Source organism: Manihot esculenta, chromosome 13 (genome assembly GCF_001659605.2).
Source record: "Manihot esculenta cultivar AM560-2 chromosome 13, M.esculenta_v8, whole genome shotgun sequence".
Lineage (NCBI taxonomy): Eukaryota > Viridiplantae > Streptophyta > Magnoliopsida > Malpighiales > Euphorbiaceae > Manihot > Manihot esculenta.
Window position 1 is genome coordinate 4,347,683 of NC_035173.2, and position 17,283 is coordinate 4,364,965.

At 32.8% G+C, this 17,283-nt stretch overlaps 3 protein-coding genes across 4 annotated transcripts; 1 reads left to right on the plus strand and 2 right to left on the minus strand.

Annotated features, from left to right (window-relative positions):
- Positions 1-601: 601 nt before the first annotated feature.
- On the minus strand, positions 602-9,754 carry LOC110630382 (dolichyl-diphosphooligosaccharide--protein glycosyltransferase subunit 2). The gene is made up of 20 exons (XM_021777857.2): positions 9,605-9,754; positions 9,357-9,516; positions 8,567-8,759; positions 8,369-8,458; positions 7,951-8,013; positions 7,616-7,685; positions 7,229-7,293; positions 6,496-6,550; positions 4,735-4,862; positions 4,526-4,641; positions 4,090-4,159; positions 3,777-3,881; positions 3,539-3,628; positions 3,310-3,458; positions 3,009-3,120; positions 2,851-2,934; positions 2,201-2,281; positions 1,878-2,102; positions 1,049-1,171; positions 602-898 (listed from the first exon to the last, which is right to left on the minus strand). Exons 1-20 carry the CDS (start codon positions 9,645-9,647, stop codon positions 782-784), a joined length of 2,139 nt encoding a protein of 712 aa, XP_021633549.1. The 5' UTR covers positions 9,648-9,754; the 3' UTR covers positions 602-781.
- Positions 9,755-12,638: 2,884 nt separating this feature from the next.
- Positions 12,639-14,716, minus strand: LOC122721470 (H/ACA ribonucleoprotein complex subunit 3-like protein). 2 transcript variants are annotated; one of them, XM_043949301.1, is made up of 4 exons: positions 14,608-14,716; positions 14,419-14,483; positions 13,716-13,758; positions 12,639-12,944 (listed from the first exon to the last, which is right to left on the minus strand). In XM_043949301.1, exons 2-4 carry the CDS (start codon positions 14,470-14,472, stop codon positions 12,847-12,849), a joined length of 195 nt encoding a protein of 64 aa, XP_043805236.1. In that variant the 5' UTR covers positions 14,473-14,483; positions 14,608-14,716; the 3' UTR covers positions 12,639-12,846. The 2 variants fall into 2 exon arrangements, with proteins under 2 accessions (XP_043805236.1, XP_043805237.1); XM_043949302.1 differs by having other exon boundaries at positions 14,419-14,486; positions 14,608-14,654.
- A 70-nt stretch (positions 14,717-14,786) lies between these two features.
- LOC110630383 (uncharacterized protein At1g03900) lies at positions 14,787-16,935 on the plus strand. The gene is made up of 3 exons (XM_021777859.2): positions 14,787-15,523; positions 15,896-16,183; positions 16,654-16,935. The coding sequence occupies exons 1-3, from the start codon at positions 15,035-15,037 to the stop codon at positions 16,717-16,719; spliced, it is 843 nt and encodes a 280-aa protein (XP_021633551.1). The 5' UTR covers positions 14,787-15,034; the 3' UTR covers positions 16,720-16,935.
- The last annotated feature ends 348 nt before the right edge of the window (positions 16,936-17,283 follow it).

The window sequence follows — 17,283 nt, forward strand, 5'->3', positions numbered from 1 at the left end:
TTTAAACAGTTCATTATTTAAACCTTTTCAACGAGACAGGTAAAAAGTTGAATTAATTTACATGTTCTATTCTGATTCAGATTGTATTCACGTACAAAAATTGTCATTATTTTTTTTTATAAAAACAGTATATAAAATGTTATTTTATTAATAAAATAGTTCTAATATTAAAATTGTAATGATTAAATTATTAAAAAAAAAAAACTGTGAGCAAACAAACTGTTAGAGATGAAACTTTGAATAATCTAATAATAAATTTAAATGTTTATAATAATTATATCCATATTTATAGTAATTTAATTTCTTTGATTTATATCAATATTAACGATGCTAATTTAACAAAATAAATATTTATTAATAAAAATAATAATTTAAAGACTAAATGATTTAGTATAAAAAATTAAATTATAAATTTTACTAAATCTAAAAACTGCACTGTAAAATGTAAATTATCACATAATTTGTTGTGCATAAGATTCAAATATTAATATTTGAATATTTGGAACTAAAAATTAGTGGTCGTGGTTCCACCAACGAAAAGAAAACGTCTTTTAGTAATACAGGTAATTATAATCGGTGGTTTATGTAATATAAAAATTAGTTTAAATCAAGAACCCAAGTAGCTTTTTCCTCCCCTTTTTTCAGTAAAAACATGTACTAAAAATCTTAAAACAGAGTACTTAGTTCACCATATAGATTATAGCCTACAAAACTGCGACAAAAATGTCTCTACAATATCAGTAGTTGGAAATTTCCTAAAAAACTAAAATTTCCTTTATCTTCAAGCAGATTTCAACTTCGCTGACGTTGAGGCCAGATAGGACAGGGTTCTGTGTCCCACGAACATCAGGAAAGCCCCCAACAAACCAAGGGCTTTCAATGTCGTGAAAAGATCCAACTGTTCACAAAAACAATACAAGGTTAATACAACTATGCAACAAATGCAAGAATTCATACTACTCTAGCGCCTAATTTGTCCACTGCCCATCCAATATATCTACCAAATAGAAATGTTCAACTGAATATAAGAAGAGAGTTAAAAATCGACCTTCAGCCAGAAAAGCACATAAAGCAACAGAACTGCCGCAATTCCAAAATGGAAGAGGATCGCAAATACAGCCGGCAAGGATGAAGATGGGAAGTTCTTCAAGTTCACCCCTAGACGCAGTAGCTGTCAATTGTCAAAGGAAAAGACAGGTTAATGTACATCACTCATTACCATCTTGTAAGTAGCTTCTCCAAATTAATTGACGCTTAACACGCTTTAAATCCCTAATCTACACTTGGGTGAATTACACAATGAACTGATGCAGACGGCTACATCCAATACAAACAAAGTCCACACTCACAACCTTTAATGCTGAGGTCTCTTTAAATTACAATTACACTAGCAAGTCCTGGGGCCTAAAACCCCGAGTGAGAAAGTTTAGGCCATAAGCTTCAATATAACACGTACACGTACACGGATGAAGATGATTCCAGCACAAATATAACGTTTCTTAAACAACTCAGGAACAACAAATAAACTTTACTTCCACACTATTTGAAATTGGCTATATGGATAATTTTTTATGCCATCTAGCTCTGTTCAACAGCCCAAGAGAAGTATAGCAAATTCATTGAACGATATATTAAATAATAACAGTAATACTTGTTAGAATTCTAGCTGTGTGATTATTATAACCATGGCAGTGTTCATAATCTTGCATGCTTTAGCTACATGTATATAACCCAAGTGTAAAGTGTTCTGCACAAGGCATAGAAAGTATAACCAGGATGATTTTTTATCAGGCCCAGGTAAATCACAAACTAAGAACAAGGTAACACCAAAGCTCAAGTGTCCAGAAATCTCTGGCAAATATTAATATAAAACTTACCCCAACTGAGAATCCAATGAATGGCAAAAGTGTAAGACCCAAGAAACTAAGAGAGAGCTCCTTAGGTGGATGCTTTTCTGGTGCCCTGAAGATGTGAGTTATCTCTGGCTTTGGGCCATATATTGAGTATGGTTCCACAGGCTGTGGGGGTGGACGAGGTGCCTTCTCAGGTGGTTCTGGTAGGTCTAGGTCAATGCTACCAATGGCATTTAAGAAAGAGTTCTCCTAAAGAAGATGAACACAAATTCATTATGAAAATATTGTAAACCAAGGCCTACAAAACTAAAATAAAAGACATGTTTTAAGAATAAAGGGGAACTTACCATTACAGCATCACCAACAGTAAGCTGAATGTCATATTCACCCGATAGATAGAAAAATTTTTCAACCAGTCCAAGAAAATCCTAACAGACAAACTTGCAACATGTCAGAAAAAATAGCCAAATGTAATTTTCAGAGATCAATATCATGTTTGTTTGCAATCAAACAACACTAGTACACAACAGCAACACTCTGAAAGAAGTGGGAATAAATCCTGACGTGCTATGAAGCAAGAAAGTTCTGGATGAGAACTTGAACCTCCAAGAACATGAAAGAGCTAGTTCTATACTCCCCAAGACATTAAGGATCCCAAAAGCAAATTTCAAACTGTAATTTCAGTTGTAAGATATTTCAACTTTATTTCCAGTAGCTAAGTATCAAAGTTGTTTAGCATGTACACAAGATTCCCCATTCACTAATTTTTCATGCAGCAGTTTTATCATCACAATGTGACAACAAAGTGAATTAGATAATTGATTGCAAGGGAAGAGGAGGTTAAAATGACATATTGGAATGCATCTTCTATGCATTGATTCACCAGTGGGAATAAAATAAGTTGAAGATTTTTCCTTTTTTCCCTTTTGGGTGGGATGGGATGGGATGGGTGGGGAGCAAAACAAAAAGAATAACAGCATTGTGAAAGAAACTTAACTAGAATTATATCAAACTTCTTTCCAGAGTTCCCAACCAAAAAGATGTGCTCAACACCAGTCTGATGTTTCAACTTAAGGATTGCCTGCAACCAAGAAACCCAAACAACTAAGTCCACAAACATTGCAACAAAAGAGGAAGATATGGACAACTGTGAACCTGGTGTGGCTTAAAAGCATGGCCAAGAGGAGTGGTCAATTGAAAAGACAAGTGAAGCTTCTGGAGGTGGTTTGCTGACAATAATACAAGATTTTCTCCAGCTAAATCTAGCCTACAGGATCCGAGTAGTAGAATCATTACCCAAAGCAAAGAAAAAAAAAAACAAGCGACTAAAAATCTTTATCTCTTGGAAGTATGAACACATTTCAACCGTTGATGAGAAGCACTACACATTACAATCACAAGAGGTACCAATCATCAATAGTTTCAGCAAATAAACTGCACAAGGATGTGAACATACTTATTTTTGGTTTCTACAATCTCCAAGTCACTATCAAGCACTTCAATTTCAGGATTATCAACTTTGACAACTCCCTTGAAAAATATTGGAACTTGAGTTTGGCTTTCTGTAGCATAAATTTTTTTATGCTCAGGCTCATGAAGCACCGTCTACAAGAATTCAAGTTGGCTAATTATAGATGGAAGATGGATGAAAGCCACATCTGATAAATCAAAAGGGAAAACATTACCTCAAAAATAAAAATATATTGTCCAATATCAATGCTCTTTGGCAAAGCATCCAAGAAATACTCTGCACTTTCAGGTTCAAACTTGAGTTCCTAAATCAAAAAATTGAAGAAATGCACTTGGTTAAATCAAAAAATTGAAGAAATGCACTTGGTCAGGTTTATAGAACTTGCAGCAGCAGATTGCAATAAGTAGTCAGTATCAAAATTTTCCCAAAAGTGGGCCAAGTCATTGTCACACCTGGTTTTCAATTATGGAAGTAGCCTTTGAATTCGAACCTAGAACTCGTACAAGTTTTACTGTCAAAGAAGGTGCATTTGAACCGAGCACAGTATTCACCTTAACCTGCACAGGTCGGATGCATAGTTTTAATTAATTGGTTTCAGAGATAAGAAACATGAGTAGAAACTTCATAAATCATGCACAACAGAGAATTTAAGGGTAAAATAGCAGATATTAAGAAAGAAGAAGAAAGGAACCATAACAGCTTGCATAAATGTGAGTAAATGAAGTAAAATATACAAGATTCTTCATTGTACGAGTGGAAACACACCTTAAGCGTGTCCTTCTTAGTCAGTGAAAGAACAGTTGCTGGAAGTGATAGAATCAGAGGGATGGAAATCCTGCAATAAGAAGCAGAAGTACAGCATCATATTTGAAACAAGAATAGAAGTCAATGGCAGAAATTTTTCAGAAAAAATGCATGATGTATATTAATTGAAACATGACATTTTCACAAAGCACCCATGAGCTGCACTCAGTTTCTATGATCTGATTGTTCAAGGAAAATAATCAAAAAAGCACTAGCAAATTCCATTCCATGTATTTGTTGCTGTTTCTGGAAATTTTGTTACAGAATTTTGTGTTTAGAATGAACCAACCACACCGTATGTTTCAAATTTTCCCAAGTCAGGTACACAGCTATAAAGATTATTCCATTACAGTATATGATCATATACATGCGAAGAGAATGTCAACAAAGCACTTGCCTATTACTCTCCAGGCAAGCCAAGGAGTCCACTTGATTGAATAGATCTTTAGCATCACCAGGAATACCAATACCCAGGAAAAACTTAGCCAAACCGACAATTCTGTCACCTGGAAGCTGAAAACCCAAAGCAAAAGCGTTAGAAATTAGATGCATTTTCAGAATAAAGATATCAGAAATAGAATGATGATATTGATGATGCCAACAGACATTCAAGCTTCCCGAAGTCACAGCTGCAAATGCGGTCAATCCTCTAACAACAGAAGATGTGGTTGAAAGAGGACCTTGATGTTCACGTGCATCAATCAGTTTCTCATCAAAGTAGAAAGCCCCATCATCTACAAAAAAGATTAAAAAAAAAAAGAATGCTCCATATCAACATAAAAATAATAAAGGACTTCAAGATTTAACTGTGCAGCCTCTACTTAAAACAGAAGATCATTTCATTTAGCCAGTAGTGGGGGGTAAGCAAACAAAACAGATGATTCATTCACTGAAAACAAGGAAAACAACTGAAAAAGTGATAACAGAAAGAGTCGATTCATTTCCAGTTTCATTTTGGTTTTTTGAACAGGTTTCTTATTTTCGGTCTGGTTTCAATTTTCAAAAGTAAAAGCTAACAATTAACCAAACCAAACCAAATAGACATAAAACATTGGGTTCAGTTCAGTTTGGTTAACCAGTCCACACATATAGCAACTCCGCCCTAATGTATCTTTGTATTTTCTTTAGGAAAAAAAAATCTCATTAGCTTTTTTTCGTTTTTGAACAAATGGCACTAAGGTAATTTTATTATAAAAATGAACTCCTACATTAATGGATTACATTCCTTTTATTTCTTATCACTATAATATTATTAAAATGTACTGATAATTTGGAAGTTAATTGCATACAACAATAACTAACACTTAATTCCAAAATAGATTAGTTTGTTTAGGTTTCAAAATTAATTGATTTGGATTTGGATTGTACGACATTACAAATATTATAATTTTTTTGTATTATTTTATATTATAAATTTTGATTTGCTTGGTAATGGATTTAGGATTTAATATTTGAAATCATTATACTTTTTTCACATCTTAGATCATTATTAAGGCTAAGTTTATAGCTAGATATGTAAAACATAAATCAAGGGAGAAAAAATAGAAATCACAATAAGGCAAACTTAAAATCACCACAAATCTGAAGCTTAAAATTAGCCTTAAAAATATACTTTAATATCATAACTAATAATTTTTATTATTATTTTATTTTTATTAGTTTGTGTACCGGTGATATAAAAATAAATACATTAGTTTGATTTTATTAGTTAATTAAATTTAAATTAAAACTTTAAATTAAAAAAAAAAAAAAAAAAAAAAACTGATCAAAACTGAAACAGACCAGTTAACTGGACGAATGGACCAGTTTCAGATTACAATTTATGTGAACTGAATTCAAAAAAGTCACAATCTGGGTATCCAAACTGTGCTCACTGCTAACCCTAAGCCAGAATTAAGATGAAAATAAATTTTGTATGAGACTCTATTGAATAATTTGGTCCCAGAATGTATTTGACAAAATTAGAGAGACAATCCCAATTACCTAAACATAGTACATACACGGCTTCAGCTTCAGGTGTAAGAGCAAGATCCTATCCTATCAATCTAGTATCACTAGAAATAATGCTTAAAACGATGTTCAAAGTGGATGAACAGAATGCTAAGCAACAGATTCTCAGAGTCATATTATGATTTCTTAATCAACCATTCCACATGCAGTATATGTGCCAGTGGCAATATAAGCAAGAGAAGCTTCTAATATGTTGCCATAAAAATTAAAATTCCTTTACTTGCTGAGCAAAATAGCCGTAGAAGTTTTTTTAAACATCATAAGACTGCCAATTTACAAGTTAAGTTGAGTTATATGAAATGAAGCATATAATTATGTTGATACTACGCAATGCTTTGTACTGGGATGTAAACGTACCATACTTCTCTATGCTGTCAAACAGCTTCAATATATCATTTTTAGTTGTAGCAATCTGCCAACAGTCAACAAATGCACATCAGAGAGAACAGCAGATGAGCACATTAGATGCACAAAACAGAATCAAACAGAGAGTTTGCCTAAAAACATGAAAACATCAGCAAGTTGTTCATGAAAATTCATAACTGGCTACACCAACAAAGAAGAGGTGCAAAAAAACCAAGCACATATGCAAGGACTCATTTATGTTTTGATTGTGTAAAATACAGGACAGGATAAATCAGCAAGTGCTAACCCAACTCATCATTTCCGGAACAGTTGTTCAACGTGCATAATAAAAAATATTAGTTACATGCCTACTATCACATGGTCATTCTCATTAAAATAGGTTTACAATTGGAATTGGACACATCTCGCAGAATGAGGTCCAATTAGGGACATATACACTGCAATGTGAAACAGCAGGAATAACTGTATTAGTATAGAAACATGCATCATCTCTCAATCTTCTGAGGGAATAATGTTTCCACTAAATTACATCCATATAACAGTACCATAGCATCTACTATAAGAAAATACTGAGTCAGCCGATAAAATGAGAAAATCTCCAACCTTGAGAAGCATAATCAGAGCTGGCTTTTTTCTCACAAGACAAGTTAAGAAGATAGTCTCTTTTTTTTCTGTCCATAAAAAAGGTTACAGTTATGCAGAACAAAGAACACATTCGAATTACCAGGGAACGATCGATCTCAGAAGATGATAACGAGACCACTCCAGCAAGAGCTTCAAGTGCTAAACCTGAAAAAATAATGAACATGCAAATATTGTTAGCTACTACTCAGCATATGTGAACTGACTTGGGTAATACAGCGAATATTGTGGACAGTATCCCATCCTTGTTTCTCAAACCTTCAATCACAAGATTTCCTGAACATTTATCCGTTTCATTTCTAAACACAAAATAGTTAATGGTTTTGCAAAATTATGCTTACACAGGAGGATCAAAAGGAGTAAGGAATAGTTTAGTAAAACCTTGTGCATCTTTGCAATTTATCAGAAAGGTGCATTAACACCAGAAAAAAATGTTATAATGGTGTGCTGAACAACAATGGATTATTACCTGCAGCAGAGGTACTAGACTCAGGATTATTAAAACTATAGCGCCATCTTCCATCACTCTGGCTCAAAGCCTGCCAAGAATTTGTAAAATCAACTCAAACACATATATACATATGTAAAGTGGAAAAAGGAAATCTAAAGTCCTACACAAGCTAAAACTTTTCAGATAAACTGCAAAATCAGAAGCAAATATCAAACCAACATCACCCACCCAAATATCATCACATCAGCAACTAGTCCCACAAGGGGCCTAATAATACCTGGTGAGTTCAAGAGGAGGGCAATCTGATAGCAAACCTACTACTCATTGCAAAAATAATGCCAGTGAATACCAACCTTAATGGAGTGAAAAGTTCCTTCAGCATCTCCAAGATGTAGATCATCTTTAGATGTTTGATCCTTCATTGAGAATAATTTAAAAAAATATATCAGTATCACACTTTAAACTTTAGCGAAAAGACTGGCAAATATTTAGACACAAGGCCACAGAAGAACAGTTCTCCAAGATAGATGATGATCAAATAGGGCACTTAAGAAAAGCATTCTATAAGTGGAGCTCCACAATCACATGCCCACTAGAATTCTTTTGCAAGCAAGACTTCCCCCTAAATCTACCACAAGTCAATCCTTAAAATATAATCAAACAAAAAAATCCAAAATTATCACATGGATAGAAAAAGGGAAATTAAAGACAGGTCAACTCTAGATGAAGGACAAGTACAATATTTCAATGATGTTCCAATATATTAACTACCTTGATAAGTACCAAACTTCCTATTGAATGGTAGAAATCAAGCAACAATCTTGTACTGCTGACAGCAGCGTGAAGGCTTGAAACAAGACCCTTCAAAAGAAAAAACAAATCCCATGGCCAGTCATTAAAACATGTTCTTTGCAACAACGGTAAAGCTTTCAAACTGAAAGCAACAAACATTATAGAGCAAATAAATACCTCAAAAACTTCCTCATTAATCTCACATTTTAATATTCCATTCACTTTTAGAGCATAGAATAAATCCTTTGAAGCTGAAGATGAAGACCCAAGCGTCTCTAATACAGAATGGCAAGCTGGTAAACTTATGTCAGTCTTTTTATCAATTCCAAGAACCTCAAATGTCCGAAGGGCCTCATATGTTTCTTCTAAACTGATGGCACATGATTTCATCTAGTTAGATGGTTGTTTCTCATTAAGCAATTGCAGAATTAACTAAAAGAAAGAAACTACGAATGATAATTGACAAAACATCAGTAGAAAAACGTAGACATCATTGCCAAATAGCATTTACAAACAGCAAATGAACATATAAAGAGATGCAAAATTTCCCACTTTTCAGTACCCATAACAGGCAAAACCCAAATTCTGTTTCAACAACCAGGGTCCCATGTAAGAGCGACATAGACAAAAGGAGGTAGAAAATTAAATGACCGCCAGTAGCTGATGATTAAAACCATGACTTGGCATTTACAATCGTACATAAAAATAACACAAACAGTCTAGAACTAAGCAGATCACGTTTTCAGTAAATTATTCCAATTAGAACAGTCCAAACTAAGTCAATCACAATTTTAACCGCAACTAAAATGTCGGAAGTTGGAAATCCATACAGGCAATGCCTCCAAATATTAAGAGTTCGAATACTATTAACAAACGATTCGAAAATAACTACAATTCTATTCAAATAATCATTATCAATTACTCCAGGACGATCAAGCAACCAGTAAAATTTATCGGGTTTAACAACCTTCCAAAGGACCCATCGAGAGGCGCGAAAAGGTCCAAAGCAGCAGATCGGTGAGAGTCAGAAATAGGTTGAAAGATCGAAGCAGCGGAGACCATGGAAGCTGAGCAGATCAATACTGCCACGAGCAGCGCCGGAAATCCTCTTAGACTTCTGGCCATTCCTGCATTAGACGTACATATACAGATTTGATAAATGTCTGTAATTAGAAAACCAGGAGCTAGGGTTCAGATCAAGAGAACAGGCCGTACGTGCAATTGAGGAAATCGTCGTCCGATGAGTGAGACTATGCATACTGTGACTTCTGCCTAAAACAAGTCTTTAAGAGTCGTCGTCTCTTCACTGCTAGCACAAATGAAATATTTAGTTGATTCCGGAATTGCCCTTGTGCGCTCCTTTAATGCCCATCACGTGCAAGGCGCAAGGCTCAAGAACGAGTATACGAATATTGTCATTATTAATAATAAATTAGTTCTAAATTTTTAAAAATCTATTAAAATATTTTTATTTTCTCTTTATGTCAACGAAATAGTTCTTTCGTCATTTTTTCCGTTAAAATTAAATAAAAGAAAATTAAGAAAATTTTTAAAATTTAATTTTACCCTCAAATAAAATTTTTCATTTAGTCCTTAAATATTATTATTATTAATAAATTAATCTTTATATTTTTAAAAATCTATTAAAACGTTTTTATCTTTTTTTATATCTATTAAAACGTGCTTTATCATTTCTTTTCGTTAATAAAATAGTCTCTATCTTTTCTCATATCTATTAAAACGTTCTTATTATTTCTTTTCATCAACGAAATAGTCTTTTCTCATCGTTTCTTTCCGTCAACGAAATCATCACTCCCTATATTTTTAGAAATCTATTAAAACGTCCTTATTATTTCTATTTGTCAATAAAATAGTCTCTGTCTTTTCTCACATCTATTAAAATGTCTTTATTATTTTTTTTTATCAACGAAATAGTTTTTATCTTTTCTTTCTTCTTCCTCTTTTTTCTCCTTTTCCTCTCAAAAAAAAAAGAAAAAGAATAAGAAGAAGGAGGAGAAAAAGAATAAAAAAAGAATAAGAAGAAGGAGGAGAAAAAGAATAAAAATAAGGAGAAGAAGGAGAAGAAAAAGAAGAAAAATAAGAAGAAAAATGAGAAAGAGAAGAAGAAAAAGAAGAAGAAGAAAAAGAAGAAAACGAAGAAGAAAAAAAAAGCAAAAGAAGAAGCAGAAAAAGAAGAAAAAATTGATGAAGAAGAAAAGAAAGGAAGAGGAGAAAGAAAAAAATAATGGGGTAATTTAGTTTTTTATTATATTTTTAACGACAAAGATAAATAGAATAACTATTTTATTAATAAAAAAAATAAAAATATTTAAATAAATTTTTAAAAATATAAAAACTGTCTTATTAATAATAATAATATTTAAAAATTAAATTATAAATCCCTTATTTATATATTTATAAAAATTAGTAGGATATAGTTACGGAACGTACAGTTGAAATAGCTCCGTCATCTGAAATATAGTCAAACCATACATGCCGCAAACAACCTCCACAAACCCCATCTCGAAAGTTAGACATCATTATTTAAAAATTATATATTTAAAAATTATAAATATTTGAAAATATTATTTATTTTATTTTAATTTTATTTATTTATTATATTTAAAAATTTCATATTATTTTTATATTCTTTTCAAATATTTATATATTTTATATTTTCATTCAATATTTAAATATTTAATTATATTATAAAAAAATAAAAATATATTAATTATAAAAATATAATAATTAAATATTAATTATAAAAATAAGTTAATTAAACATTAATTATAAATATAAATTAATTAAACATTAATTAATAAATTAAAAATAAAAAAAATTCATACATATTAAATTATCAATAAAAAATATAAAATATATAAAAATATATTAATTATAAACATACATTAATAAATAAATTAAAAATAAAATAAATTCCTATATTTTTTTTTAATCAAATAAACTCCTACATATTAAATTATCAATAAAAAATACAAGTCGAATATATGTAATCATTAATTATAAAAATACATTTCACCAAAAAAAATTTAAATATAAAAAAAAACCTCAATACCAACAACCATCACCATCGTATGAAAATATCTTAATGGTATTACTGAATTCCAATTCCACTATTAGAATATTAAATATTTAGTGTGTTATTAATTATATTTTCAATTAATATATATTCAATTATAGTATATGCGCCACTCTATTTATTTTACATAATATATTATAAATAAATTAATTTATTATAAATACTATTTATAATTAAGAATATATTAATTTTAATTAAATTTTTATAATTATAAAAATATAAAATAAATTAAAAATATAATATATTGCAATAGTAAAAAAATAAAAATTTTAAATATTTAAATAATAAAAAAGAATTTTTATAAAAAAAATTATAAAATTTTAAACTATATTATACATTAACAAAAAAATAATAATAAATAGGGCTGTTATAGTATCACATCATATTGTGATATTACAGCATAATTCGCTGAATTTTTGGCCTTCAACGCTAAAATTTAGCGTAACTTTGAAGATGTTCTAAGCCCACATTTCAACTTTTCATTACCTGAGCATGCCATTCAATTAAAATGTTCAAGCATCCAACATTTCATCAAAACCAGCTTTCCGTCATCTAAATAAATAAACGAAGGCGAGTATTATTTAATTTAAATTAAAATAATTGATAAAATTAAATACATTTAAAATTTTGATTTTATTTTTTTTTCAATTTAATTTATTTTAATTTAAAAAAATTTAATTATTTTAATTCAGTTGAAATTTTAATAAAAAAATTTCTAAAAAAACCGGACGGTACTAGTTAATTATTTTTAAGTGATTTTCGTATGAATGTGCATTTGGTAAAAATCCTGAGGTATGATTTTATAACAAATTAAATCTCCAACTCCAAAGTGAAAATTACAGAACAGCCAATAATTTTTTTATGTAATTTCCTATATCCCTCTTATAAGAGACAATTTCGAGTAAACACAAATGCACGCATCAACTTAATGACGCATAATTAATGCAGACATGGTACATCAACCTTCCATTTGAAATAATTCCTTCTAAAATCATATATAATTTCAATTTTTTAAATGAAATTTTATTTAAATTCAAAAAAATTAATTTTTTTCATTTAATAAAAATAAATAATTAAATTAAATTCTTATAAAATTCTTAATTTCAAAAATAGGGAAAGGATATGATTTTCAATCTGCCACTCAGTCAACCGTGCAATCAAAAACCAAATATTCAGCTTTTCAGAATGTATTTGGCCAGAGCACATTAACCACAATAACAATACTGGCTACATTATGGGGCAAATTAACTACATTCTATAGCCAGAAAGATTAATAACAAGAACAATCTTTGGCAGTTGAGAAGCAAAGCTCCGTATTTAGATAGTTCAACCAAAATACAGCAGAAAGCAGACGATAGATTCAGTACTTCTGAGGCGGCTGCTGGGTTGGCAACAATCCAAAGCGTTTCTTTAGAAGAACTCTTTGCCTTGAGAATTTGTCATCAGGAGAGAAGCGAGCTACAATCAAGGGAAACCAAAATACATCAACGAAAAACAAACTTCCCTGTGTTCTTAAAGCATAAAAAACGAGAAGGAAGGATGGAGTGATAAAGAGACAACAAAGACTTAGATTGTGTTTTTTTTTCTCTATCTTTGAACTATAGGCTTCATTGAAACTCAGTAAGTAACCCATCTGATGGCTTCGTTAACCAAAAAATTCCATCCATAGGCATTAGTAGCAGGCCATAAAAGATGAAAGTTTCAAGCAAGGAAGAATTTCAATAGTTAAGTCCACCAAATGCCTCTCCAAATCATTTAGCATTTTCAACAAAGCCAACAATCTGCTACTAATCCACCAAAAAGTCGGGTACTCCAACATTTTCAAACTGAATCGACTAGTAAAATAGATGAAAGCAAGCTCCAGTTTGAGAAACTGATTTCCCAGCACAAATTGAGCCGGTGACATTTCAGTCAGGAACATATCTGTATTATTTAATGCAATGCTCCTACCAAATTAAATTCCAGCAGTATAACATTTTCATCCTTTATTGAAGACAGCATAAAGAACAAAACAAGCCAGTATGTTAATCTAGAAAGTTCATAAAATAATAGAAAGTAAATGCGGATCATAAATTAGTTACACAAAAGATGCCAAGGTTTTCTTAGAAAAATGTGAATGTGATCATAGCCCATTCAAATAGGGAAAAAAAAAAAGAAGATTGACAGGCCAACCAGCACAGCCCTGTAAGCTTTCGTCAGGCAGATTCAAAAATCAAAGTAACATATTACCTGGATGAGCAGATTGAGTAGCCAGCCCCAGTGGTGACTCCTTCTGCATGCAAAAAGAGCAATTCAACGTGAATAAAGCAAAATTAAAAAGAAAAAAATAATAGTGCAAAATTACAAGCCTGTACAAAACACATTTGAGCATTTGCCTGAAAGCAAAGCAAATATATTTCAGATTAAATATATTTCAGATTAATTATTGTTCAGCACTCCAAATTTGTTCAATTTCAGAAACCATCTCCATATGACTACGCAGCAACACTTACCAATCTTAAAATTAAAAAGAATGGAATGAATATAAAGGTAATAAAAAAAAAGCTCATGAGAAAACCAAAACAAAAAAAAAAAGCATCTTCTTCAATTCGATAAGATATTCATTTTTGAGATGCTGTCGCCGGATTAAACCAACAGAAAAAGAGACAGAACTAAATGGTGCATTTTCTAAAAGCTTCCTTGTACCATTCCTCAAGCAAATCAATGATAGATAAATCAGCCAGCAATACCCTTGTTACTTGGAGCCATTTACGTCATAAAATTGACAGCAGAGCAAGAAAGGCTCCATCACTCTGGAGCATATAATCAGCCAAATATTTGAGTACTATTTCAAGATTTCAACTTTCCATCCTTAGAAGGATGAATTAAGAAAGTATTTATGAACCCACAACAGCTTGAAAATAACAAAGACAACATCTAGAAAGGAACATACCTTGGTGGTGTAAACCTTATCACCATTCTCGTTTATGTAAAACTGAAGATACATTTTGAAACCACCTGCTTAAAACAAAAATCAGCATCCGCGATGTTAGAACCCCAATATCCAGTTCAATCACCATCACCTACCAAAGAAAAAGAATACATATAGGAGAAATATTCAAGTTCAAGACTAGAGCCATACCTGATATACCTCTCACTGCAAGGACAGACGATCGCTTTGGAAGGGGTTAGGGTTTATGACTTTCCCTTTTATAGGGCGAAAAGCTTACCCAGCCCAGCCCAGCCCAGCGAAAAAAAATGCATTGGGCCATTGGAGGATGAAGAACGCGTTAAGGAGATACAGGGCAAATTGGTAATTAAGCAAAAAATTCTCTCTCTCTCTCTCGCTCTCGCTCGCTCTCACTTCCACTTCCTCCCCCTCTGGTTGCAGCTGACCAATCAATCACTGATCACCCTTCGAGGCCACGTCTCTGCAAATCTGAAATATATATTTCTTCTGATGTAATCCCTGCACTTCTCAAATCTCGGAAGAATTATCCACTTACAAATCCAAGCCCAAGATCTCTCCACATTTCCCTCACCGTCCTCCGAAAAAAGGCTCCAAAACGATGTCATATGAGGAGGACGAGGAATCCATGGAGCACACTCTCCTTGTCGTACGGGAGGTTTCTGTCTACAAAATTCCTCCACGCTCTACCTCCGGCGGCTACAAATGCGGGGAGTGGTTACAGTCCGATAAGATCTGGTCCGGTAGGCTTCGGGTCGTGTCGTGCAAGGACCGATGCGAGATCCGGTTGGAGGATCCCAACTCTGGTGAGCTGTTCGCAGCATGTTTCGTGCATCCGGGTCAGCGCGAGGCCTCGGTAGAGACGGTGCTAGACTCTTCTCGGTATTTCGTGCTTAAGATTGAGGACGGAAGAGGGAAGCATGCATTTATCGGGCTAGGGTTTGCAGAGAGAAATGAGGCATTTGATTTCAATGTGGCGTTATCGGATCATGACAAGTATGTGAGAAGAGAGCACGAGAAGGAGACTGGGGAGACAAGCGAGAGCGATACTCACATAGATATACATCCCGCTGTAAATCACAGACTGAAGGTATAATTTCTCTTCGTTTTTCTTTTTTGAGATTTAGTGTCATCTGAGGAGAACAATACTTGTAAATTGGAATAGCTGGTTGATGATGTGCATAGCTTGATCAGGTAGGTAGTCGGGAATTCTGTATTCCTGACATTTTTGCATTGATCAATAACTCATCTTTATTAGAAACTTTTGATTTCACCGTTCTTGTTGGAATTTTCATTATTTTTGCGGTTTATTTGGTTTTAATTGATGCCCTGCAACGTTTTCTTGCTGATTTATGTTGATTTAAAGTTCTAATTTTGGATGAACCTAATGGGTTCAGAGTTCTAATTAATCTAATTTTGGCTGAAATTAACGTCAATATCTTGAAATATTGGATAAATGTAGGAAGGTGAAACCATTCGGATAAATGTGAAACATAAACCATCTACTGGAACTGGAATGCTTTCAGCTGCAGGACTATCTGGGGCTCATTCTGGAAATGGAAAGCCTAAACCTTTAGGTCTCGCTCCGCCACCAAATGGGGCAGGAAAAATTAGGTCTCCCCTCCCACCTCCTCCAAATGATCCAGCTGCTGCACGAATGACTGCTGCTAATAATGGTGTGGGTATCAAAGCACCTAAAGAAAATATAAAACGTTCTACAGATCCTTTATCAGATCTTTCTCCACTTGAGGTAAGCCTCCTTCTTTCTAGCAGCTTATGTTTTCCTCCATCCAAAGTGCATGAGAGCAGAAGCCTCAATTTTTAAAGGTTTTTTAAATGCCATGCATCCTTCTACTTTTTTTTTATCTTTTATTTGTTGCATTCCTTATGTCTGCCTTTAGTTGATCACTTGCTCTGTCTTCCATTCGAGCAATGACAATGAGATATGCTATTGAAGTGGTGGGTAACCGTATCTTGTAATCATATCCTTTCTTGGATACTGGTCCTTTTAGTAAGTTATGGAAGCATATCAATTTGCTATGGTGTTGTGTTGCTGTCTTTTCTTTCCTTTTTGAGGCTCTGGATTCATGCACTTTGGATAATATGATTTATCCAGGCTTGCCCCTACTATAACTAAATATGTTTGGCAAGTCTTTATTTAGAGGCTTTCTTTCGTGGATCCATTTTGTGTTCTAGCTCATCTGCTGTTTTTGATTGCAGAGGAATCTTCCTTCAGCAACATCTGGTTCAACAAAGACAAGTGCATCAGGATGGGCGGCTTTCTAGTTTTATGGGATGTTTAATGAGTATGAAACCGAAACCTCTGTTTTGATAATGAAACGATATAAATAGAATTGACAAAATGAAAGAAAGCAAACCCAAATAGGTTCATGTGTGGAAAATAATGTTTAATGGGATACATGGAATGCTTTTGTCTTCCTACATGAACTTTGATTGTTTGTCATATTTCTACATATAATGGAAAATTGAATTTATTTTGCATATTCATTCTGGTCGGGTGATGTGGAGTGTGTCAAATTGACATGTAACATGTTCTGTGCAGCTGCATAGTGTGCATTCTGCTGCTGTGGAACAAAATACTGTTCTTATTAACCGTTGGTCCTTTGACTTTGATCTTTTGGTTACCCTTTCTTATATAATGTGAGGGCATGCTTGTTGGCCTTTGTTAGAAATCTCTCATAAGAAAGTAATCTGGCTCTGGCCGGTTTTGGTTTCATATGAACTTCCTAGTTGGATGAAACACCTTAATTCCCTAATGCAATGAAATCAATCGGTCAGTTTGTTTATATATATTTCTTTTGTATTTTTTTTGGGAGGGTTGGGAGAATA